Raw genomic sequence first — 26,009 nt, forward strand, 5'->3', positions numbered from 1 at the left:
TCTTCCCCTTTCTCTCTCTTCCCCTTTCTCTTTCTCCTACTCTCTCCCCTCTCTTTCTCTTTCCCCCACACTCTTTCTCTCTCCCTCCCTTTCTCTCATTCTATTTCTCTCCCCATTTCTCTTTCTTTCTTTCTCTCTTTCTCTCTTTCTCTCTCTTTCTCTCCCTCCTCTTTCTCATTCTCTCCCCTTTCTCTTTCTTTCTCTCTTTCCTCTCTTTTCTCTCCCCACTCTTTCTCTCTCCTTTCTCTCTCTCTCTCCCCTTTCTCTTTCTCTCCTCTCTCCCTCTCTCTTCTTCCCTCTTTCTCTCATCTCTCTCCCCTTTGTCTCTCTCCTCCTCTTTCTCTCTCATTCTCTTTCTCTCCCCTATCTCTCTTTCTTTCTTTCTCTCTCTTTCCTCTCTTTCTCTCTCCCTCTTTCTCTCTCCACCCTCTCTCCCTCTCATTCTCTTTCTCTCTCTCCCCCTTTCTCTTTTTCTCTCCTTCTCTCTCCCCTTTCTCTCTCTCTCTCTCCCTCTCTCTTTCTCCCCCCTTTCTCTCTTTCTCTCTCTCTTTCCCTCTCTTTCCCTCTCTCTCTCTCCCCCCCTACTCTCTTTCTCTCTCTCTCTCTCTCTCTCTGATTCTGATTCTCCACACGTCCCTTTCAGAGCCAGGCAGCTTTGAACAAGAGCTGTGAAGAGAGCGCATCCCCGGGGAGGCAGGCAAGCCAGGCGGTGGAGCATCCTTTTAGTTTTCCCTCCGGCTGAGTAAGCAGATCAGAGACTCTGAGAGGGGAAGAGGAGGAGGTGGGCAGAAGTGGGAGGGGGGCGGAGTGCTCTGGAGAAACAAAGCATGCCGGGAAGGACCGCTGCCTGCTGCGCCGACCTCGAGAATTTGATGTGGGGGGGTAGATACTTAATGCAAGACATTCCCCATCGGCCCCATCCCCGCACTTCTTCCAAGAAGGCGGTGCTCTCATTCTCTCTCTCCCGCCTCTCTCTCTCTCTCTCTCTCTCCCTCTCCCCTCTTTCTCTTTCTCCCTCTCTCATCTCCCCCTTTCTTTCTCTCTGTTTCTCATTCTCTTTCTCTATGTCATCTCATGGGCCAGCCGGTGTCTTGGGGCTGAGAGGAAGTCAAGCTCCTGAGAGACCAATGTGCAGGAGCACCAACAGGCTGGAAGAAACAGCCGCGAGATCCAGCTCCCGCTCTGGAATATGGAGCGAATCTCCATTCCCCCTCTCCCCTTCCCTTGCCAGGGGAGGAGTGATTGGGAAGGGAGGGCGAGGGGCGGGGAGAGCCACTGGTGTCCATAGGAAACTAAAGCAGGGGGAAGAAACAGCCTGGGATTCCCGCCACCCATTGCTTCGGCCCGCCTGCACTGCCATTCCCCCCTCTTGCACCATTATCTCATTCCAGCCGGTGAGGGCTCTGCTGCAAAGTTACAAATTGCCCGAACCTTCCTCAACAGTGGAGATTTACAGCCCCACCATGAGCTGCCTGGCCAGTCCCATCTTCCAGAGCTCTAGTGATGGGGCTGGCCATTGCTTATCCTGGAGCAGTCCCTCTACCCGGGTGCTTCGCGGACCACCAACATTTTCTCTCAGACCACCAGTGATCCGTGGACTACCGGTTGGTGACCACTGCACTAGGAACTATAAAAAATTTGACCTCACAACATTTAGCTTACAAAAAAATAAGCCTCTTCTGCTCAGAGCTATATACACACACAGAGAGAGGTGACCTTTGTTCACTTATTAGGCTTTTGAATAAAATTTGACTTGACTCTAAACTAGCAGCATTTACTGAACATTCTTCAAAAAAGATATAGATGATGTAAAAGCATAATGTATACTGTTTGGAAAAGATCTACTTATTTTGGAGAAAGTTCTATTAAGTCATTATTCTTTCTAAAAGATAGTGGGCCTAAAAACTATATATTTTTATTCCAACCAAGGAAGAAAATGAAATTTACAATATACTTTGTATAAAAGTTAGCCAAAGATCATAAAGCATTTTTGCTCCAACAATTACCTTTTTTTATCTATATTGTCCAAGTTCTCTTTTAAAATTTCTATCTTTTGTTTTCAATAGATTAGATAAAAATTATACTGCAACACATTAGCATACCTCACAAAATAAACCCAGTAAATGAGAATTTTGCCTCTACAACTATTACACACACAAAAAAAAAGGTTTCCAGCAGTTCATTTTATAACCATAGGCATCCACTGTATCATAACATCATCATACACATTATGCAAATTATGCAATTTGTGTCAGTGATGTAATGTGTTACATTAGTTGTGCAATTTATTCAATACATCAGCAGACACTGAAACACTAGTATTTCAGTAAAAAGCTTGTCAACAGCCAGATGCTGTTCATAATTGTATTGAAGTGAGAAAAACACCCTTCTAGGGGATGGTGCTTCTTAATTTATAATTATTGGGAAGAAAGTCTTAACTGAGATTGCTTAATTTCCTTGTAGCATAAGACATTGACATTTGTAGAGCAGGGAGACAGATTAAAATTACGGCCAGGGGTTTGTATATTGATGAAATACTTTTTTAAAATAAAAAAGTGGTTCTAATTTCAGGAAGGGTAATTGATGCTCCAATAGAAGAGAATATATTTTGCTCAGGGTTGAATTGTGGAATTCCTGGTACTTCGTGACTTTGGTGGTTTGCTTTCAGTCATTTTTTTGACCTGACTAAGTAATAACTTGAGTGCTAGAAAAGAGTGGGGTTTTATATTTTATATTTTATTTTATATTTTATTGATTTCCGGTTCCGGTGAGCACGAGAGCAGCTGATAAAGAGGGAAGCTCCTCTGAGACCTATTGTCAAATGACATCTTTTGCTTAAATATCCCTCGCTACCAGGATAAACAGGTATCCCCAATTAAACGAGGTCCTGAGGATCCCTACGATATATTTCAAGAGTGATAATTTTAGCTTACCGCTCCTCCAAAACCACCGGCAACTACCACTCAACTGCCGTTACCACTTCCATCTTGTAACGGCTGCTCTCAGAAATCTAACCTAAATCTGAGTGATCAAATAACCGCTTAAATAATTGACCGAGTGGATTCAGGAGACCTGATCTGTGCGGCTGCCACTGCCGCCGCCCCCCTCACCGCTACCAGGACTCAGACGACCTTAGTGGATTCAGTAGATCCTGATTTGAGCGTCTGCCGCCCCATCCTCACTGCTGCGGGATACGGACGACCGTTGGTCAACCGCCGGCCCGCTGTTCACCTCTGGTGGCCCGGTGAACTCAGAAGATCCGGTTGAGGGCTGCTGCTGCAGCCGCCCCTCCGCTGCCGGTGGGCACACGACCGCCAAACAGCTGATTCAAACAACCGCCGCCGCCCACCGCTGACCCACGCCGCATCCGCATTCTGACAGCCGTCGGACCACCGCCTGGCCCCGCTGATTCTTCTCTGGTGGCCCGGTGAACTCAGAAGATCTGGATTTGGGGGGCTGCTGCTGCAGCCGCCCCCTCCGCTGCCGGTGGGCACTGACCGCCAAACAGCTGATTCAAACAACCGCCGCCCACCGCTGACCCACGCCGCATCCGCATTCTGACAGCCGCCGGACCACCGCCTGGCCCGCTGATTCTTCTCTGGTGGCCCGTGAACTCAGAAGATCTGATTTGAGGGCTGCTGCAGCCGCCCCCTCCGCTGCCGGTGGGCACACGACCGCCAAACAGCTGATTCAAACAGCCGCTGCCGCCGCCCGCCGCTGACCCACGCCGCATCCGCATTCTGACAGCCGTCAGACCACCCCCTGGCCCCACTGATTCTTCTCTGGTGGCCCAGTGGACTCAGGAGATCCGGATTAGTGAGGCTGCTGCTGCCGCCGCCCCCTCAGCTGCCGGTGTACACACGACCGGCAAACAGCTATTCAAGCAGCGGTTCTTACAGCCGCCACCGCCCACTCTACTTCCTCCTCCATACCCAAAGGTCTTTTTAAATCTCCCACCAATCTCCACCATAAACATAGTGGATCACAGCATCCACAATTGCTATCCCTGCTTACTCCATTTTCACATCACTTCCTTCTCTGCACCTCCAGTATCCCTACTCCAAATTTATTCCAGTGTAAGTGAAAGAGTGAAATAGTAATTGAGAAAGATTGTTTTAGAAAAGATACTTCCTCAATTATCGAATAATTATAAAATTATTCAATAATTAAAATAATTATAAAATTATTCAATAATTAAAATAGAAATAATAAGAAAGATACTTCTTCATTACTTATCACATAATTTATTTAAAATAATAATATTAAATATATCTATCTATCTATCACTATGCCAGCCAAAAAATCCAACTCTGATAAAAAATTAGAAGCAAGAATAATAGCTACAATTGAACTAAACTTGGAAAAAGAATACTTGCTATTGAACAAAACCTAGAAAAAGAATACTAGCCATTGAACAAAACTTAGAAAAAAATCCTATCAGTTATAGAACAAAGCTTCACCAATCTGATAAAACAAATTACAACACAAAAAAATGATTTCTCGACTGATCTAAATCTCTTCCCAACTCATCTACCTTTACATAATACTGATCCTTCAACCCTACCTAAACAACAATTTACTACTGTCCAACTAATTAGAGATGCCTTAGAGAGGCCAAAAATAAATAATGCAATATTATTTGGTCTAGATAACACAAATGAATCCGATATCACCAAAATTCAAAACTTAATTGGAAATTATAATTCATCATCCATCTCCCCAAATGAAATTATTTCAGTCTCCAGAGATGGTCCTGAATATAAAAACAGTGACGGATCAATAGCACCAAGATTCTGCAGAGTCATCTGCATAGCGAGAACAGCAAGCGTAAGTTCATATATACCATCAACTCTATTGCTAAATCTAATCCTGCCTACAGTAAACTTAGATCACGCCCTGATCTATCTTTCCTGCAGCGGATACGTTCTCGTGAACTCCGCACTGAGCTTAAACGAAGACAAGATAATGGTGAATCAAACCTATATATTGATTACCGTGCCAATTGCATTAAAATTAAATCCTTCAATCAAAATTCACCACCAAACACCCCATCACCCATAACATCCAACCAGCCATCCCAACAACCAATCAAGTACCCATCAGCCAACCATCCATCGAAACTGTCATCCAATCAGCCATCGAACAAACCATTCAACCAGCCATCCGTACAGCTATCCAACAAACTATTCAACCAGCCATCCGTTCATCCATCCAACCAACCTTCCAACCAGCCTTTCAACCATCCATCCAACAAACCTTATCAACAAACAGTCTAGTACCCAACATCCAAGCACTCACTACCCAAAACTTCCATCCACCCATCCAACCTCCAATACAACCACCAGTTATACATATCCCTCAACCAACTAACATTCAAAACTAGGTATGCACGCCTCTTACCTCTTTAACACCTCTTTCTACAGATTTTAAATGTAAATTGATGAATGCAAGAAGTATTCTTAACAAATTACCTGAATTTATCCTCCTGCTAAACAGTGGTACATTTGACATTATATTTATTTGCGAAACATGGCTAATCTCTTCCATCCCTGATTCCATCATTTTAAACAAAGAATATCAAGTTCACCGTTCAGATCGTGAAAACCGAAGAGGTGGTGGAGTGGCTATTTTCTATAAAAGTCACTTAATCTAAAAAACATACAAGTTGCCCACAAACTTTCTCTTCCTGAAACTATTGTATGTGATCTATCATCTAATACCGCACTTCGATTCATTCTATGCTACAGAGCCCCCGACTACGATATTACTCATGCTAATATTTTAACCTCATTACTAACTTGGGCTGCCTCTTGCCCATATCCACTCATCTTCCTGGGTGACCTAAATTTACCTCTCATCAACTGGATAACTAACGAAAGTACAACTGATCCAATCCACACAACAATATACAACGCTGTTACTAACCTAGGTCTTGAACAACTTGTAACCAATAATACAAGACTAAACAACTGCCTTGACCTCATCTTCTGCAACAATAACAATACCATTTATGGACTACAAATAAGAGAACCCTTTTCCAACAGTGATCATTGCATGATTGACTTCCATCTTAATATACGTTGTGACTTTAACCATCATATCAATAGCATTCCCATTTACAACTTCAAAAAAGCCAATTATGACTCTATAAACAATGATCTTTCATTTCTAGACTGGCAAAATCTGTTCTCAACCTGTATAACTGCTGAAGACCACTATAGAGTTTTCTACTCAAAATCAACAGAGTCATCGAACTATATGTACCACTAACTACCATCAAGATTAGGAAAAGCAAACTACCCATATCAATAAAAAGCTTCAATCTAAAAGATCCTCTGGAAAAGAAACAAAGTGGGCTATGTAGCTAATTTTAAAAAACGCTACAGAACTATATGCAACCAAATATAAACTGAATGCACATATTACCACACCAAGCAAGAAGAGGTTCTTCTGCGCACAAATTCAATCGTGCCTTCTATAATTTTGTCAACAACAAGCTTAAAAACTCTAGACGCATGCCACCTCTAAAAGATCCTGATGGCAATGAATACAATGCTGAAGAATCTAGAGCAAACCTCTTTAATAAATTCTTTGCATCAGTTTTTGTCAACAGTGATGGCACTCATCCAACATTCCAAATTTGTACAATCAATGAGCATGACAACTTAACAATTGTTGATTTTACAGAAGAAAATGTTGGTAAAGCTCTAAGTAAATTGAAGCCATCTCTATCCATTGGACCTGATGGTCTTTGTGCTTACTTTTTAAAAAAACTCTCTAGTAATCTAGCAGAACCCTAAGTATAATCTTTAATATAGCCTTTAGAACCAGTTCCCTTCCCAGTCTCTGGTCGCTAGCCACAGTCATTCCAGTTTTCAAAAAAGGCGACCCCAGCTTAGTTGATAATTATAGACCTATCTCCCTATGTTGCGTCGCCTGCAAGGTTATGGAATCCATCATCAACCAATCCATTACCTTACACTTAGAAATGCACAACCTTCTCTCAAATAAACAATTTGGCTTCAGGAAAAATTATCATGCAATCTACAACTTCTCTACTGTAAAAACCTATGGACTACTAATCTTGATCTAGGTAAATCAATAGATGCAATATACATAGACTTCTGCAAAGCTTTTGACTCAGTAGTACATGATAAACTTCTCCTAAAATTAAAATCCTATGGCATTTCAGGACCCTTACACCACTGGATATCTGCTTTTTTGTCAAACAGACAACAAATAGTTAAAATTGGTAATGCTCTTTCAAATCCTGTTCCTGTCAAGAGTGGTGTTCCTCAAGGCAGCGTTCTTGGACCTACTCTCTTTATAATATATATAAATGATCTTTGTATTGATATTTCAAGTAACTGTGTTCTCTTTGCTGATGATGTCAAACTTTTCAACACCACTGACAATGCATCCACAATTCAAAAGGACCTTGATCATCTATCTGCCTGGTCTAAAATTTGGCAACTACAAATTTCAACCAGTAAATGCTCAGTCTTGCACATTGGAAGAAAGAACCCAATCACAAAGTACATGCTTGATGGACATTGCCTCAGATGACCCCACCCTGTCAAAGACCTTGGAGTTTTTACATCTAACGATTTAAGTTCCAAAGCCCACTGCAACTACATAGCTAAGAAGGCTCTAAGAGTTGTCAACTTAATTTTACGTAGCTTCTTTTCAAAAAACACCATGCTACTGACCAGAGCATATAAAACATTTGTTAGGCCAATTCTTGATTACTGCTCTCCTGTCTGGAACCCTTACCATATATCTGACATCAACACAGTTGAGCGTGTCCAAAGGTATTTTACGAGAAGAATTCTCCATTCCTCTGAAACTAATAAAATACCTTATTCCACCAGACTTGATATCTTGGGTCTAGAAAACTTGGAACTTCGTCGCCTTCGACTGGATCTGGGTTTAGCATATAAAATCATCCGTTGTAATGTCCTTCCTGTCAATGACTTTTTTAGTTTCAATAACAATATCACAAGAGCTACAAACAGATTCAAACTCAATGTCAACCGTTCCAGTTTAGATTGCAGAAAACACGATTTCTGTAACAGAATTGTATATACTTGGAATGCATTACCTGACTCTGTGGTTTCTTCTCATAACCCCAAAGGTTTCACTCAAAAACTGTCCACGGTTGACCTCACCACTTTCCTAAGAGGACTCTAAAGGGGCGTGCATAAGAGCACAAACGTGCCTACCGTTCCTGTCCTACTGTTTCTTTCCCTATGTATATACACGTTTTTAGTACCTCATTTCTCCTCATATATACGTTCATATATTTATAACCTTTTATGTAACGCTTGTATATATTGTTATGACAAATAAATAAATAAATAAATAAATAAATAAATATATACAAGCTATTGTATATAAACAGAAAACAAACCCTCTTCCTTCTAGCACTGAAAATATTGCCTAGTTGGGTAATGAAATGCCTGCTAGCAGAAAACCAAGTTCAAGGAATACCAAGAATTCCAAAATTGAGGTTCAGTTACAGTTTAGTATATAATTTCCTTGCCAATATAAAGTTTTATTTTACATTAAAATGCTATATTTTTAATAGTAGCTATTTATATATATTTATTTAAAGCTGAAAAAGTAGCCAGGTAACGGGATCAATAACATTAAAATTATATGTTCTATATGCCACAAAGAAAATTAAAGAATAGGAAATGTACATTTATTTCTACAAAAGGGAATCAAAATTATGTGTTCTTTTAATAGTGTTTCCTTACTATTTATGTTAAATAGATAACAACACAGGCTCTGTCTCTTCATAATCTAACCAAAATAGGGGAAATTTTAAATGGTGGAGGAAGTTGAGGAGACATCAGCAGTACAGTCAAACAAAGTAGGTGTCCTGTATATGTGAACTGGGTAAATTTTGACTCCCTCAACAGCTACATTCCCAACGAAAGAACTGGAGAGAAAGAACTGGAGAAAAGCACAGACACCAAAGACCTGCAAATAGAAGTAGTACAATTGTGGCAAAAGAAAGCAAAGATAATACCAATAGTAACCAGCACCTTAGGTGTTTGAAAGTTAATATTTATTTTTCACAAGGAGGTATAGGTAATAATAACTGTTCAAAGAAGTAGGGCTAGAGCTGTTTATAAAATGGAATAAATTATTCTGTTAAGAGATGGTGAAATAAACATTAAAGATGTTCACAAGAGTTTTATTTCTGCAGGGTTTCTTTACGGTGATGGTTCAATATTCATTCTCGATGTTATATTACTAAGAAATAATAATTGCATGTGATATCAGACTGAAAACTAATTAAACTTTAAATACTGCCATATAATTTTGGGGGTTTTCTTCTTAGTTATATACAAAAGATACTAAGTATTTTAAGGAAATTGATACCCAAGAACAATTTTTGATCAACAGTAACCCTTCCAGTAGCAAAGTTAGAAACACTTTAGCAGATAAGATAAAGTTACCAATTTCATGTTAATTTGTTTTGCTGGGTTTTTGAGAAGAGATCTGCGACAGTATGCAGGAAATTAAACTGTGTACTTCATTTGTTCAAGAAGAAAAGACATGCAGCACTTTTCAGCGTCTTTTGCACTCTATTTATTACACCACAGCAAGAATTAGGGACACACCCAGGTTTACACTTTTTGAACTGTGATATTAAGCAGGAGATGGGTGTGGGTCATTATCTCCTTTTAAAACTAAGTATATACAGCATGATGCTGATCTTATTTTGTAGCTGTTGATCCTTGACAACCGCCTAAAGTTAAACAGCTCTATTTATTAAAACTGTAAAAGATCTAATAATTGAATATTTTTTTCCCTTTTGATTGCTCAAATTGATTGCTCAAATCTGTATTTTTAGCCTATATTTTTCCTCTTGGAAATTTTTTTTTCTGAATTTCTGGTAAGAAAATAGTAGAGAGATTTCTATAAAAAATCTGATTTGTACAAGGACAGTTCATGAATTCCAACACTTCGCTGTTTTATTTTTGGCTTGCTTCCTAAATTTTAAAACTTATGGCATTTTAGAAATATGTTTTTAATTTTCAATTGCACTAAAAAAATGAAAGTGTTATGCATGACTTTTAAAAAAGCATTTGCTTTTACCTTTTGTAGTATGCAAATTACTGTTGAAAAAGTTTGGTCAAGGCAAAGAAAGCCACCTTTTTCCTGAGAACAAACTTAAATCAAACCTTTAAAAGTAAAGTAAAAGTAAAATAATCAAAAATATATAAGATCATCTTTAAGTTTTGAAAACTAGGCAATTTTTTCATAGGAATTGGACTCTTGAACCAACAAGGATCATTCTTCCATATTTTCCATAATTCCAATTTGAAGCTTTCAGTTTTTTGTCTTAGAAACTTCTATGTCATATTACCCTGCATAAAAATGAAGAAGTATCAATTCAGACACCTCCCAAATGCCAGTAAAGTTTTCATTAGCTTTCTTCGGTGTAACAAAGAGAAGATTAGTCATCGAAGTTACCTATTTGAGGGTTTTTTTTTCCTTTTTTGTTGTTGCTTTGAACTTTGGAACACAGTGATTTTTGGGTGCACACAGCACACAAAACTCTGGAAGGATGCCTGCAATTCTAAAGTAAGCTCTCCGGAGCATGTGTTCTGCTTCCTTCCCCCCCAACCCCTCCTCCATTTGGTACCGCCTCTTCCAGGCACCCCGTAGCCAGCAGCTAGACAGCTGTATTTGATCATAAACCACTTACAACTCCAGGCTCCCTTGAAGGGGAAACTTTAGCGGGAGCAGCACGGTACGTCTGCGCCCTGTTCTCTCCTCCACCTCTGGGTAGGATCTACGAGTAGGTTCGAAGCTCCATAAACAATTTCCAAGTGCATTGAACTGCCTTTCATTCCGAGCTAGCTGAAAGCAGGAAAAGAATGAAGGCACGAAACTGAATTGCGGCTATTTTAGCAGCCAGAAGATTTTTTTACATCCTGCTTGCACTCCGTCTGGCGGAGCGCTCTGCAATGTTTTTAATGAGTGTCTTGCAGCAACGAATTATTTGTGAAACGGCGGGCAGATTTCTTTTTGTCTCTGTTTAGACAGACTCCGTGCATTATTAATTTCTAGGGGTCTAAATGTTCAGCGAAAATGGCTGTCTAGTGCAAAAAGTGCAAGACGGAAAAAGCTCAGATGTGAAGTGGGTATTGAATTTTCTGGAGCTTTAAAACCTTAACATCCATAGATAGCAGTCAAGCCCCGGTGAAAGTCTAATCATGAATACTGGAGTTACCATGAAATATGGAAATGATTCTGCAGAACTGAGCGAGGTAAGAGGCTTTTATGTCCTTATTTTTCACGCTGCTTGGATTTTGTTTTAAGAACAGAGTTATCTCCTTTTTGGCATCCGCTTTGGAGTTAAAAATTAATGGATGTGTATGTACGTTGTCCCGACGTGTAGGGCTACTCAGGAAGTAATCTGAAATGGAGTTGTAAGGGTTAAGCTTTAGAAGGGAAATTGTTGGAACTGCTCGGAGATTTGCCCTCTTCTCCGTTTAGCACTCTGCTGCAAGGAATCTCTCTCCCCCCGCCCCCCTCCGCGTGTACCGTTTTCCACACAGCAAGCATTCCATTCTGCAGTAGGTAAGAAGGATGGAGATCCCAGGCGAAATCAAGCTGATGGCATTTTATTTTAATTTAAGAGTATAAAACAAATATTCTGCAAGAAGTCTCATGGCTATATTAAAGTACATTCAGGCATTTTACTTTATTTACTTCCCAAAAATATAAGTCCTGGCATGGGATGGTCCTTTCTTGATAAGAACTGAACTGTTTATTTTAGTTACTGCAGCTGTATATTTTGTTTCCTGTCAAGTTTCTGAATGCTTGATGTTGTTTTATGACCAGTGTTAAAGTTATGTGTTTGTAGGAGTTAGTCCAACTATTCCCAAGTAAAGTTGCATAGATCAGGCCTTGTGTCATTTTACCTCTTCTAGTCTGCCAACCAAAATAACATTACCAGAAAATATCTGCTGGATACATATTTAAAATAATATTCAAATGATCAGTTTTGGATCTGTGATCTTACTTTTTTCCCCTAATATGTACACAGAAATAATTTCACATTTGAAGGTATTTCATATCTTCCATGTATTGGTGCTGGTAGCTGGAAATTGTGATCCTGACAAATCTATAAAGTCCTAGGGCGGGAAAGATTGATTTATAGATAGAAGTACTCATTAAGTTCAGAGAAAACTCTGAAGGCACAACTTGTACCTTGTAAAAACACCAGTGAAATAAACTGGCATCCTGACCAAAATTAACAAAAAGAGGAGAAATAGTGTTGGGAAAGGCAATGATTGAGTGATAGTTTGACATCATGCACTTTGTCATTTAAATATTTCATTTAAAGTTTTATTTTGTAATCAAAATTAATTATAAGCTTTGAATGAAACCTGGCAGTTTCTCAAACTTCTCTGGTCAGCATTAAATCATCTGTACTTTGCTGAGTGTGATTATTGTGGTTCAGATTTCTTGGTTAACACTCCTTTCTACTTGTTCTTGCTGTTGATGTACTATATTAGTCACTTGATTGTTTTCCATCCCTCATAGTTCGTAAAAGTATTTCCCATTTAATATTTTTTAAAAAGGAGATTTATAGTATGTTAAAAATATCACATAAAGTACAGTTTAGAAACTAAAAATTGGCCTTAATACATATTCATTTCAGATAACATTCAAATTGATTGTAACCATATTGTATATCATATCAGTAGTCTTTACTATAAGAAATTTCATCTGCCGTGGAATCCTAAATGTATATGTCATACTGAGATTACTTGCTTGAACACAGTACAATACTATAGTTTTGGTGGCATTAATAGTTGTTTGTGTCATGGTGTGTCACACAAAATGTTAGGTTTGTGTCTTGTATGTTGTGTATCATTGATTCTGGTTTCAGGTTCAGAAATGAGTCCCAAAATTAATTATATATTTGTGTTAGAATTAGGATTTAAACCAGTGAAGATTATTACAGTAGTAGCAAGTACTGTTATGAGCAGATGATCAAGTTAGTTGATTTTTTTTATTATAATAAAGATTGATTTGACTTGATTTGATGATTTTAGCAGATTTTGAAAATAAACATACACAATTTTGTGATGCTATGGTTTTGATTCCACAAAGGTGTTTCATATAACTTGGTGGTATAAATATTATATCTGTCTCATCACTTTAAATAAAAGTATCTGCATTCTCTGCTATGATCACATGACAGCACAAAAATATGCATATGAGACTATCCACATTGCTGTAAAGAATTGTGGGCAAGTGTTACATTCAAGCTCCAGAGCACCTTTCTGGAATAAATCTGCATTTTAGGAAAGTCCTAGTACATACAGAAACCACCCATTTCTACTTTTATCAATATTTGTTGCAACTAAAGAAATAATGTTAATCTGGAAATAGAAAGAAAAACACTGGTGCTCAATGCAGAAATAGTATTTTATTCATATTATGTTAAATAACATATGGAATCCAAAACCAATCTAACCTATATTGGAGTCACCCAGCATGTCATTGTTATGTAAAACAAAAAAACTTTGTTTTTTTAATATCAAATGCAATGATTGGTTTCTGCTATATTTTTAATACTAGAGATACATATTGAACTCAAAAATCTATGCTGCTTTGCATACCTGGTATAGTGGTTACGGTGGTGGCATAGAAACTAGGAGACTAGGATCAAAAGGTTGTGTGGTAACATTGCGTGTGCATGCTCATTGGGGCCACGCTCCAGAAAAAGCAGAACTTCTGAGTTCTAGTTTGCATGCATGCCCACACCTGTTTTCAGGACTGTTGCATATGAAAAACACACACCTGTTTTCAGGACTGTTGCATATGAAAATGACAGCTGATCATCATGCACGCCAGAAACTCAGAAGACAACAGGCAAGGCCATGCGTACTGGGAGACATGGCTTCACGTGCCACTTTGGGCACGCGTGCCATAGGTTTGCCATCACGGGCCTAGTCATTCTATCTTGGTCCAACTCATCTCCTTGTGGGGAAAATAGGAGAAAGGTGTATTATGTATGTTCACTGCTTTGAGTTATTTCTAAAATAATAAATGGGATTTTAAAAACCAATAAATAAATAGAATTCATGGCAAATATAATGTTGAACCGTTAGAATTTATTATTCAGTCTTCTACCAATGCTTTCTAATATTATCTTTGTATTTTTGTGTCTTTTGTCTCGTTTTTGAGAAAATGTAATGAGCTTTCTCCTCTGCTTTCCTCTTTTTGCTTTTTAGCTAATTTGTGCTGTTATTTTCTCTTCTTCTCCCCCAGTGCATTTTCTTGTAGCTTTTAATTGCATGTTATTGGCCATAGGGAGATAGGACTCCCATATCATTAAAGGAAACGAAAGGAATTGGCTGTGGTTAGCACTTTTGCGAAGAAAAAGCAATCCTGAGTATTAGTATTTTTTTTCAGTATTCCTAGTGTAAATACAAATTACTTGATTCACATATGAGATCCACGTAAGCAAGTGTTTTTGTCCATTTAGCTAGTAGTGACCAACAGCCAGACTGTCTACTCCTGTCTTTTGGTATGGAAGATCTGAAGTGTCAATAGGCTACAATCAACAAATACTTAAATATAGACCAGAACTTTCTGTATAAAGACAAATATTGGTATACAAAGCCAGGAATTGCCCAAATTATACAGTTAAAGTAAAAGACTATAGGAAAAAGAGATAATTGAGCCTGAATGCTTTGTATCAATTTGTTTTAAATTTTATTTTGATTGTAAAAGATAATTTCTACAAACAGACACGCATTTGGAATAATATGCTGGCTTTCCATATTGCTATAAAATATATTCAGCTATCTATCGTGAAAGATTTTTCTGTCAGCATTGTATATAAAATATACAAAATATAAAAATGTTTTATCTTTTTTGTCTTGCTTAATGTATAGAAAAAGTTATTTTTCCGCTCAGATTTATCCCTGTCTTCCCATAAGAGATCATACTTTAATTTCATTATTATTCTGATTCATTCCAGTTCCTGTTTCATATTTGTTGCACCAAGAATTATCATTCAATTAGAATAGTTAGCCTGATATTTGATATTTATAAAGTAATCTTAAGTCACAGTACTGATTTTGATATATGCTAAGAATTTATTACATTGTGAAAAAAATATTTTCAGTAGTATAAGTGCTGCATGAGAATTTCTTCTTTACTGCTTAAGTAATTCATACTCCATATAAATGAAATTGTCATTTATTTGCTTGTTCCATTTGGTCTTCTGGCAGTTTGCAATGAATTCAAATAGTAGCTGTTTTAATTTCTTCCTTTTTATTGTTTTACATACAAATAGTAAGTAAACAGTAGCAAATCAATGGAAGTTTTGAATACTTTTAGAACATACATATGAGCCATCCTGATTTTTCCCTGCTTTTATAAAAAGAGAAATAAAAAATAGGAACAATATGAAAAACCTGCTTAAATTTTTAAATTATTTTATGTTAATTTTTAACTAGCGAAAAAATAAAGTCAGACGAAATGGAGGCTTCTTATTTAAAAATAATCTTATCAATCCAATAAATGGAAAAGGATAAGAATTTCTCAAATTTTTATACACACACAAACACACTGAACTAGAGGAACATTTTTTCCTTCTATTCTTTCCACCAACTTCAGGAAAAGACAGGTAGGACGCCACCCAGTCTTTAATAATTCTATTGTGTGCAAATCATGAAAAGCACTTTATTTCATTAGCCAAGAAGCAGAACAGATATTAGTCAGGAGAAGTATAGATAGCTTCAGTTGAGAAATGCATTTCAGGGTTTAGAAAATAAATTATGTACTCGAAGTCTTTGCAAGACATGTTTCTACTTGTTAAAATGTGGCATAAAAGCAAAGATCTATAAACCATTAAGTAGGAACAGATTTTAGATGAATTCAAAGTGGAAATTAAAAGTCATAAATATACTGTCCTTTTAAATTGCTGAGCTTGTTTGTCATTCTTTTAATAATCAATAATATGTTGGCCTTTCCTTTTTTCACATAGTCTATGTGAAACATAATTTAACCATAGTTCATTGCTTAAATCGCCACTAGCTGACCTTATATAATACTGTGCATTGTTAATCTTGGCTCAAAATCACTGTCACTAGTTTTATATATTCCAGTAAGCCATGGTTTTACATTCTTTTCTGAACTGAACAGCCCACATAACATGCTCTGTAATATCAATACAGATGATGTTACCTAGTCAGGTAACGAAGCATCTGCAAGCTAATAACCAAGCTCAGCACCAAGCACTCCACAGTTCAATTCTGAGCTACAAATATTTTCTTCTATTGGGATATATAGAGAAGACAAAAATGATTTTGTCTGTTTGTTTGTTTGATTCATTGATTCCTATTTTAAATTTTCTTTTTTGCTGGTACTCAATGTTTAATTCATCTCTTATGCTTTTCTCAAATAAACCTCGTGTTGTAATTAAGCATTCCTTTTAAAATTGGCCTCGTTAGGATAGTCCAATTTAATCAAATGATTCTGATTTTTAAAACAATGTGTAGACACAGGGAAAGCATACATTCCAATAAAATTTCATAGAGTCATAAAGAATTCTAGTCTTGCATGTAATTGAATTAAAATACTATAAATAGATTACTGTGTTGCCCAGTACATGTCAGAGCAGATAATACTCTAATTCAAAATAGAGTATTATTTATTAGGAGTCCAAAACTCCTAATAAAAAGATGGTAAAGATTATGTAACTTTATTTATCAATTACTACTTTCGCTTTTAAATTGTGGCTGACTCTAAGTGGTAAATATGCTACCTTTGTAAGAAAAGTTAGAACAGTATAAACAGTCAACACTAATAATCTTAATGCCTTGCAAAATACACTTTCAAGGAGACATCAGTTGCTGGATGGCCATCTACATTTCATTCCATGAAGGCTTCCTGGAAAAAGCTGGATCTTAATGGTTTTCCTGAGTTCCATAATTTGATTGCATGGGGTAGGAGTTAAAGAATGCTTTCAGATTACCTGATGATAGCATCCTTTTACTGTTTGCTATTAAAATATGGGGAACGGGGAGGGGGAATTCACCCTCTGAGTTCTACAGTTTTACATATCAGAACATAGTAAAAATCATCTGGTCCTTAGCAGTTCTTAAAAATAGGTAAATACTAGCTCAGATGAACAACATGACATATTATACCATATATGCGAAATCATAGAACTCGAAGAGGGCGTACTTTTTTTTCCACATGAGTATATGCCAATTGCACCCAGAATTAGTCTCAAAAGATCTTAGATGGTAATCCAAGGATGCCTCTTGTAGTCAGTTTTCGACTATATTTAACCAGTAGGAAGTAACTTACTGTGTTAACGGAGAGGATTGGAGGAGCAAATGGCAACAGACATGGCTGCTGAAAAGTATTGATACTTTCAGAGATTAGTTTGAACATCAGTGACTGCTTTAAAGATGTTTGCTTTTCCACAATGCCTAAAGAGGATTTTCCTTTCTTCCTTCCTTTTCCCCCTTCTCTCTACCTTTTTCTATCCAGTTACCTTTAACCATGTTCTCCTATTTTCTTCTTGTTTGCTTTCTGTTTCAGTTGCAAGGAAGGAGAGATTGGTGGCTTTTATTTTCACAGAATTAATTTTAATCAGTAGTTAATAATTGATCACATTTTTGTCATATTTGCGCGCGCGCGCACACACACACACACACACACACACACACACACAGAGTCATGTTTGGGGGTACATATTCAATGGGAAGTATCAAAATTAGTTTCACCTGGAATTGGAAACTCTTGATGGAAAAGGAGAGAAAAAGGGCATTGCACAATATTTTTAATATTTACTGTTTTGGGAGGTTGTCTTAAATTTATAAGCCAAAAACCAAAAGCCTGGGCTAGACATTAGGAGACTCTGAGTCCTAATTATGTTTTAGATAGAAACCAGCTGGTTGATTTGGTCAAGTCACATTCTCTCTTCTCCCAAGGAAGAAGACAATGAAAAAGCTCTTCTAAAAATTTTGCTGAGAAAACTGCTTAGAGTCAAGACTGACTTAAAAATGCATGCACGTGTGCACACACTCATAAAAATCAATACCCTGCTTCTGTTGCCTCATACAAGCTTTTCCCCCAAATCTGGTGGGTAAAGGACTTTCAAGACACCTGGTACAGATTTAGAATTGGGTAATAAACAGAAGCTGATTTATGAACCATAAATTTGTAGTAGCTAGAAATTTAAATATATTAAATGCATTTAAATAGCTTCAACGTCTGGGATAAAGTTGGTCAGTTCTGGCCGATATAGGTAGTCCTCAACTTACTAGCACAATTGAGCCCAAATTTTTCATTGTTAAGCAAGACAGTAGTTAAGTATTAACTTACAATGGATATTCTGATTCCAAATGTGGTCATAAGTTAAGGACTACCTGGATGACTGATATTTTTTAAGACAATTAAACAATGGCTTTATATAACATTGGATCCAGATTTGTACCTTAAGTTTATAGGCTGTGTCTGATCGTGATATTAAAAACATTTGTTGAAGTATGTCTTTGTTGCATTCCAAGAATTTTAAATTTAGTTGCTCCTGGAGTCACTTATGGGCATAGTTTTCTGTTTCCTCCATGGTATCATTTGCACTAATGAAAAAGGTTATAAATCTGGAGGAGACAATTTATTTCCAAAATATCTTAGTGTAAGATATTTAGTGTCTGGAGTGTATAATGAATTAAAAATACCAGTATGTAATTTTTCCTCTGGTAGGATCTCTTATATAATGTATTCATAAGACACTATTTTGAAATTGTGATGACGAATGACATCCAAAGTGACATGGTGAATGCATAAGTGAGATGACAGTGGCATGCCAAAATGACCATTCCCTGAAAGCAGATTTGTCTTAATAGGAACCTACAGTTTATTTTAAGATAACCATTTCAGATTTTAGAGTTCCAGTAATACCTATATTACAGCACACTAAAATAAAAAAAAAAGCTAAAAAAAGCTGAAAGCTGTTGGAGAGATAAGAAAAAAAGGTAATAACAATCAAAAGAGTTCAATAATTGTTTTGATTTTCCACCTCATGCACTTTTCTATTTAAAAGACTCCTTCAGTATAAATATATAGCTTAGAGTAGCTCCGATTGTTTTTGAAACTGACTAAGGTCATTGGGATCTGGTTCTGCCAGGAAGCCTTAAAATGCTGGATTGCATAGGGCCTCTCCAATGCAGCTTGTTGTTTACCTGTACTAAAGAGTGTTTCCTCACCCATTAGCGTTGATTAATCATTTTAAATTATTAAATATTATATTGCTTTAACTCCTGTTGCAACTTAGGCATGTAGGAGAAAGCATCAGTTGCTACTGAAATAGTTTATAAGTCTGAGTAAAAAAAATAAAACCTATTTTGTACCTATTCCATCTACATGCATATTTTTGTTTTTCTTATTTGCAGATGAAGGCTGCTGATAGAGGATATTTTTTAAAAGCTAAGAAAACGCATATCATTGATATCAGAGAAACATACTAATCATCTTTCATGGATGAGCTTTTTTATAATTCTAGGAAATTATTCTGTAATTCTGTACTATTGGAAAGTTTCAGCATGTCAATTTTTCTCTGAATGATATGAAAAGCTGCTAACTGATTCTAATTAGTATGGTAGACCTGTATTTAAAATGTCATATGGTAATATTCTTAGGTTAATAACTCTTCAGGTTTCACCATGGATTTCAAACTTTTCCTTCATAACATTGTACCATTAGCACCCTATGCAGATAGTATATGTATAAGAGGACAATTGATATTCACATACTTTGAAGAAGGCTAATTGAGGTTGCATTGGAAAATCATAGCATAAGTACTTGGTAGCATATTAATATCTATTTTAAAATATATAAAAACCGACTTTGGTATTGATTTGAATTAAGTTGATTGTCAAGGGATTTTTGGAGTTTGTTTTTGCAAAACAGGTGATACTGGTAATCTTCTAAAGCAATGAACATGATGTTAATACTTACCTATACTGCAAGAAATGTTTAATATGACACTATAGACTGATAAATAATAAATTTTGATGAAAGTACAGACCTTCAGCTTTGTTTTAATGATGAAAAAGCAGAATATAAATGTTATAAATAAAATTATATGTGTGCCTCTGTGGAGTGATGTTTAAAAAGATCTATTAAGATGGGATGAATTGCAACTAACTTTATTGGGTAGAATCTCTGTAATTAAGATGAATGTTTTACCAAAGATCTTGTTTCTACTACAGACTTTACCAATACTTAAAACTGATACTCCATTTAAACAATGGCAAATAGACATGTCTAAGTTCATATGGCCAGGGAAAAAACCAAGAATTAGATCAAAATTACTGCAAGATGCTAAAGAAAGTGGATTTATCGATTTTGAAATTGTACTTTGTTTTGTCTGGCTTAAAAAGTGGGCAATTCTCCTAAACAAGAGGTTACTTGATCTGGAAGGTCATGAACTAGGATTTGGATGACAAGTTTACTTATGGTATGATAAGATTAAAATACTGATTTCAACAACCAGTTTGCTAGATATTCCATCCTAAGAGTTTGTAATAAATATGAAGTAAGGTTCTTTAAAGATACCTCTTTGGTTGTCACACCAAGGTTTCTTTAGAAAAGAAATGGTGGTAAGGACAGACTTGTGAATTTATGGTCAAACAATACTATTTAATTTTGGTGAACCTACCTTCATATCCAAAGAGAAGTTGGAATAAGAAGAATATGTCTTTTATTGGTTTATATATTTACAATTGAAAGAAATGTTTAAATTAGATTTAAAAAGTTATGGATATGACTTTGTAAAAAATGAATTGAAACTCTATTGTGTGGAAACAATGAATATATTATTGCTAAGTTTTATAAATTGTGATTGAAATTGAATTTTGAGAATGAATATGTGAACCGTTGTATGATCCATGGGTAAAGAATTTTACATATAATATATGTCAAGGTTCTGAGTAATGAACCCAGCCAATCCAGCAAGTCCAAGACTTTTAGCTTTTTTAAAGAACTGCTTTATTGAGTATATCATTTTGGCACAGTTGAAAAATGAAACCAGTTCTGGCTAATTCCTGCGCTTTCAGTATAATTAAAGAATGGACAGCTCCTTCCCTCGTCACAGATCACATTGCCCAATTAGGTGTTATGGCGCCTCCTTGGTAATCTCTTCCAATCTCTGTTGGGATGACTTTGGTAGTAAGATAGTAAGTTGTTGATGTCTGGTCTGACATAACAAGCTCCATCCTCCCCCCCAAAGTGTGTCATCAAGCTGAGAAACAGAGAACATGACTTTGACAAGCCCAATTTGTTTCAAAGTTGACAATACAATGCTTGAATACTGGGAAAAACATGTGGATGAAGGATTTAAAAATTACATTAAATTATAATTTAAAAGATCTTTTTTTATAAAATGATGTACCATTGGTTTCTAACACCAGATAAATTGTCAAAAATCCATAAAGGTGCTTCAGAAGTATGCTCTAAATGTAAATCTAAAGAAGGAACTTTTTAACATCTGTGACAAAGCAAAGAAAAAATTGGAATAAGATTCATACTTATTACAGGAGATTCTTAAAATGGTAAAACCACTTTTATTTTAGGCCTAATGGACAAAGAAGTTGAAAAAATATGGACCTTCAATGTTATATATGCTGACAGCAAGCAAGAATGCTCTGCACAAAAATGGAAAGATACTTTAATTCCCACAATGCATGACTGGCTGTAATAGCTGATGGAGAGATAAATTGACTGTTTTAATTAAAGAAAAGAACACAACAAATTTTGTTTCTACTTGGAAACCGCTTCTAGATTTTGTGCTTGAGATGCAAAAAATATGAAAGTTTGATTTTGAGTTTTGCTTATTAGATGGGTTTGTTTTTATAGACAAGCTAGTAGATATTACTATGTAAAAGTAAAAAGTAGAGGTTGTGTGTTATTACCTGATTTTACTGTGCTAAAAAAAGTCTAGAGTAAATGCTTTTCTTTTTCTTTCCCCTTTTACTCCACACTTTTTCTTCTTCCCTTTTCCTTCTCCTACCTTTACATTATTTTTATTTTTCCTTGTAATTTATATTTATAAACTAATAAAATTCTAAAAAAAAATTTAGAAATAAACCTTTACTAGAGAACAGGTACAATAGAATATGATACAACAGTTATAACAGAGTTTTTATTCAAATTTATTGAAGCAGAAATTTCATGTTAAATATATTAAATAATTCTTTTTGTATTATCAATTTGTCTTGAAGAATCCATAGGTAAGGAATATTCATAATTGGGAAGAAATGAGATTAGTGATTGGGAAAGTTCATCTCACAATTACTTAATCTAAATGATTTTGTTTTGAAGAATTTCTTTATTGACTAAAATCTGAATTGTAATATTGATATACATATTAATGATGTTGTATACATTGATATACAGATTAATAATCCTTTTAGTCCAGGCAGAGAGGGGTTTAAAATCATAAACATACTATCTATGAATAATAGTCTATTTTTCATATTTATTAAAATAGATGTTTGATTTTCTTCTATCTTTGCTATAGGATGATGCTGAGAAAACAACAGATGCTTTCACATATTCTTTATAAATCCTTGGGGATTCCATTTGACATCTTGTTCATTTTCTTTTTCCCAATGTAGAATACTTATTTTAGATTCAGTAAGAGCAAATTCTAATTAGACTAGAAAGGGTTTTGTCAGATTTACAGATTGATATATTGTATAGCACTTAATTCTAGTTATAGTGATCTAGTACTTTGTCATTATTTGGATGTCTTATTCCCTAAATTTCTTAAAATACTGTTGTTCTTCTTCATTTGTTTAATCAGTGAAATCTAATGCAAAGTAATATAAAGGCCATGCTCAATAAAACATGTTTCCTTTACAGTTGCCAGATAGAATAAATCCATAGTGTTTACAGAGTATTAGTGTTGAATTCAGAATCTCCTGATTGCTATTATTTTTACTCAAGCACTTCAGCAAATGGAATTTGTGATTATACAATGCATTATTTTAATGGACAGCCATCGTTCTATTAGCTGACACTAAAAATAGTTTTTAGCCATATTATTCTCTTATGTTGTCAAAAATATTGCTTTGCAAGCATTAAGCTAAATGGAGTTTCAAACAGTCATGAATTGAATATTGCTTGAATATTAAATGAAGATATTTCCTTCATATTGGCAGAATTCTGGTTCTCTTATTGTTTGTTCTAAAATAAATGCTATTTGTAGATGGTCTCCTGGAGTTGAGCAAACAGTGCATTGTTATAAAGGGTATAAGAAATCTCTCAAACCGTTTGGTAAATATAATATAAATTTTATCTATTTATTTATTTATTTATTTATTACATTTGTATACCGCCCTTCTCCCGAAGGACTCAGGGCGGTTCACAGCCAATAAAAACCACAATACATATAATACAGGTTAAAAAACAGTATAAAAAAACAGTATAAAAAACTAATTCAATATATGGCCTAAAATTTTTAAATACGATTAAAAAGCCCATTTAAAAACCCCAATATAAAACCCCAATTTAAAACTACATTTAAGCTAGTCCTGCACGTCAAAACAACGTCTTCAGCTCGCGGCAGAAGGTCCGGAGGTCGGGGAGTTGACGAAACCCCGGAGGCAGCTCATTCCAGAGGGCAGGAGCCCGTACAGAGAAGGCCCTCCCCCTGGAGGTCGCCGGCCAACATTGTTTGGCTGACGGTATCCGAAGGAGGCCCTCTCTGTGAGAGCGCACTGGTGGTGGCAGTAGGCAGTCCCGTAAATACCCCGGTCCTGAGCCATGGAGCACTTTAAAGGTGATAACAAGCACCTTGAATTGGACCCGGAAGACCACCGGGAGCCAGTGCAGACTGCACAGGAGAGGTGTCACATGGGAGCCACGTGGTGCTGCCTCTATCATCCGCGCAGCCGCATTCTGGACCAGTTGAAGCCTCTGGGTACTCTTCAAGGGAAACCCCATGTAGAGAGCATTGCAGTAGTCCAGGTGGGATGTAACAAGGGCATGAGTGACCGTGCACAAGGAAGCCCGGTCCAGAAAGGGGCGCAACTGGCGTATCAGGCAAACTTGATAAAAAGCCCCCCTGGCGACGGCCGTCATATGTTCTTCTAAAGACAGCCGTACATCCAGGAGGACATCCAGATTGCAAGCCCTCTCCATGGCGGCCAACGACTCGCCCCCGACAGTCAGCAATGGAGTTAGCTGACTGTACTGGGCTGCCGGCATCCACAGGCGCTCGGTCTTGGTGGGATTGAGCCTGAGTCTTTTTCTCCCCATCCAGACCCGTACAGCCTCCAGACACTGGGATATCACTTCAACAGCCTCGTTGGGGTGGTTAGGGGTGGAGATATACAGCTGTGTATCATCAGCGTATAGATGACAACTCACCCCAAAACCACGGATGATCTCATTCAGCGGCTTCATATAGATGTTGAACAGAAGAGGCGAGAGAACCGACCCTTGCGGCACCCCACATAAGAGGTGCCTCGGGGCCGATCTCTGCCCTCCTGTCAACACCGTCTGCAACCAGTCGGAGAGGTAGGAGGAGAACCACCGATGAACGGTGCCCCCCACTCCAAGTCCTCCGAGCCGGCGCAGCAGGATACCATGGTCGATGGTATTAAAAGCCGCTGAGAGATCTAGTAGGACCAGGACAGAGGAACAGCCTCTGTCCCAAGCCCTCCAGAGATCATCAACCAACGCAACCAAGGCCGTTTCCGTGCTGTAACTAGGCTGGAAACCGGACTGGAATGGATCTAGATAGACAGTTTCATCCAGGTACTGGGGTAACTGTCATGCGACCACACTCTCAACAACCTTCGCCACAAAACAAAGGTTGGAGACAGGACGGTAATTTGCTAAAACAGCTGGATCCAGGGAAGGCTTCTTGAGGAGGGGCCTCACCACCGCCTCTTTCAAGGCGGTAGGGAAAACAGCCTCCATCAAAGAAGCATTAACAATTCCCTGGAACTAGCCTCGTGTAATCTCCCGGGTGGCCAGTACCAGCCAGGAGGGACATGGGTCCAGTAAACATGTGGTCGCATTCAGTCCCCCCAGTATCCTGTCCATGTCCTCAGGAGCCACCAAATCAAACTCATCCCAGATAGTAATCTCAAGACCTGCCTCTCCCACCCCGCCCGGATCTACCCAATCTGTTATCAAACAGATACTGTCCAAACTCCTCAGCACGTCCCTGTAAGGGATCCTCCACCGCTCCCTGGTGAAGGAGCGAGCGGGTCCTCCTAAACAGGGCGGCCGGGCAGTTATCTGCTGATGCGATAAGAGTGGAAAAATATTCCTGTTTTGCCACCCTCATCGCCACTAGATAAGTCCGAATTTGAGACCTAACTAGTGTCCGGTCAGCTTTGGAGCGGCTGGCCCTCCAGATACTCTCTAGGCGTCTTCTTCGGTGCTTCATCTCTCTCAGCCCCTTGAAGTACCAAGGGGCTAATCGGCACTGGGTCAGAGGCCGCAAAGGCACAATGCGATCTAGAGCACCAGCAGCCGCCCGATCCCAGGCGGCGACTAGAGCTCCAGCCGAGCCGGGAGCTAAATCCTCAGGGAATGGCCCAAGCTCCATTTGGAACCTCTCTGGGTCCATCAGGTGCCTGGGACGGAACCAATGAATCGGTTCCGTCTCCCTGCGGTGGGGGTCGACGGTTCAAAAGTCCAGCTGAAGGAGCGAATGATCTGACCATGACAGGGGTCTAATAACTAACTCCCCTAACTCCAGATCATTCAACCACTGTCCAGAGGCAAAAATCAAGTCCAGAGTGTTTCCCCCAATGTGAGTGGGACCATTCACTAACTGGGTCCAAGACCGTCATAGAAGCCATGAACTCCCGAGCCAACATGGATGCCATCCCCGCCGATGGCAGATTGAAATCCCCCATGACCATAAGCCTGGGGGTCTCCACCGCCGTCCCAGCAATCATATCCAGCAGCTCGGGCACGGTTTCTGT

The 26,009-nt window shown here is 37.8% G+C and overlaps 1 protein-coding gene across 2 annotated transcripts in view; it reads left to right on the top strand.

The window, feature by feature from the left end:
- The window catches only part of MCC (MCC regulator of WNT signaling pathway), a 236,033-nt gene that overhangs the window by 60,801 nt on the left and 149,223 nt on the right, over positions 1-26,009 (top strand). Inside the window, exon 1 of one of the 2 annotated variants that reach the window (XM_058166080.1) lies at positions 10,780-11,288. The exons of the other annotated variant lie outside the window; for it this stretch is intronic. Within the exon in view, the coding sequence (XP_058022063.1) occupies positions 11,235-11,288 (54 nt within the window). The 5' untranslated portion in view covers positions 10,780-11,234. Of the gene's footprint in view, positions 1-10,779; positions 11,289-26,009 lie in introns of those variants that run through there. 2 annotated transcript variants of the gene reach the window in all.

The sequence above is a fragment of the Ahaetulla prasina genome, chromosome 2 (genome assembly GCF_028640845.1).
Source record: "Ahaetulla prasina isolate Xishuangbanna chromosome 2, ASM2864084v1, whole genome shotgun sequence".
Classification (NCBI taxonomy): Eukaryota; Metazoa; Chordata; class Lepidosauria; order Squamata; family Colubridae; genus Ahaetulla; species Ahaetulla prasina.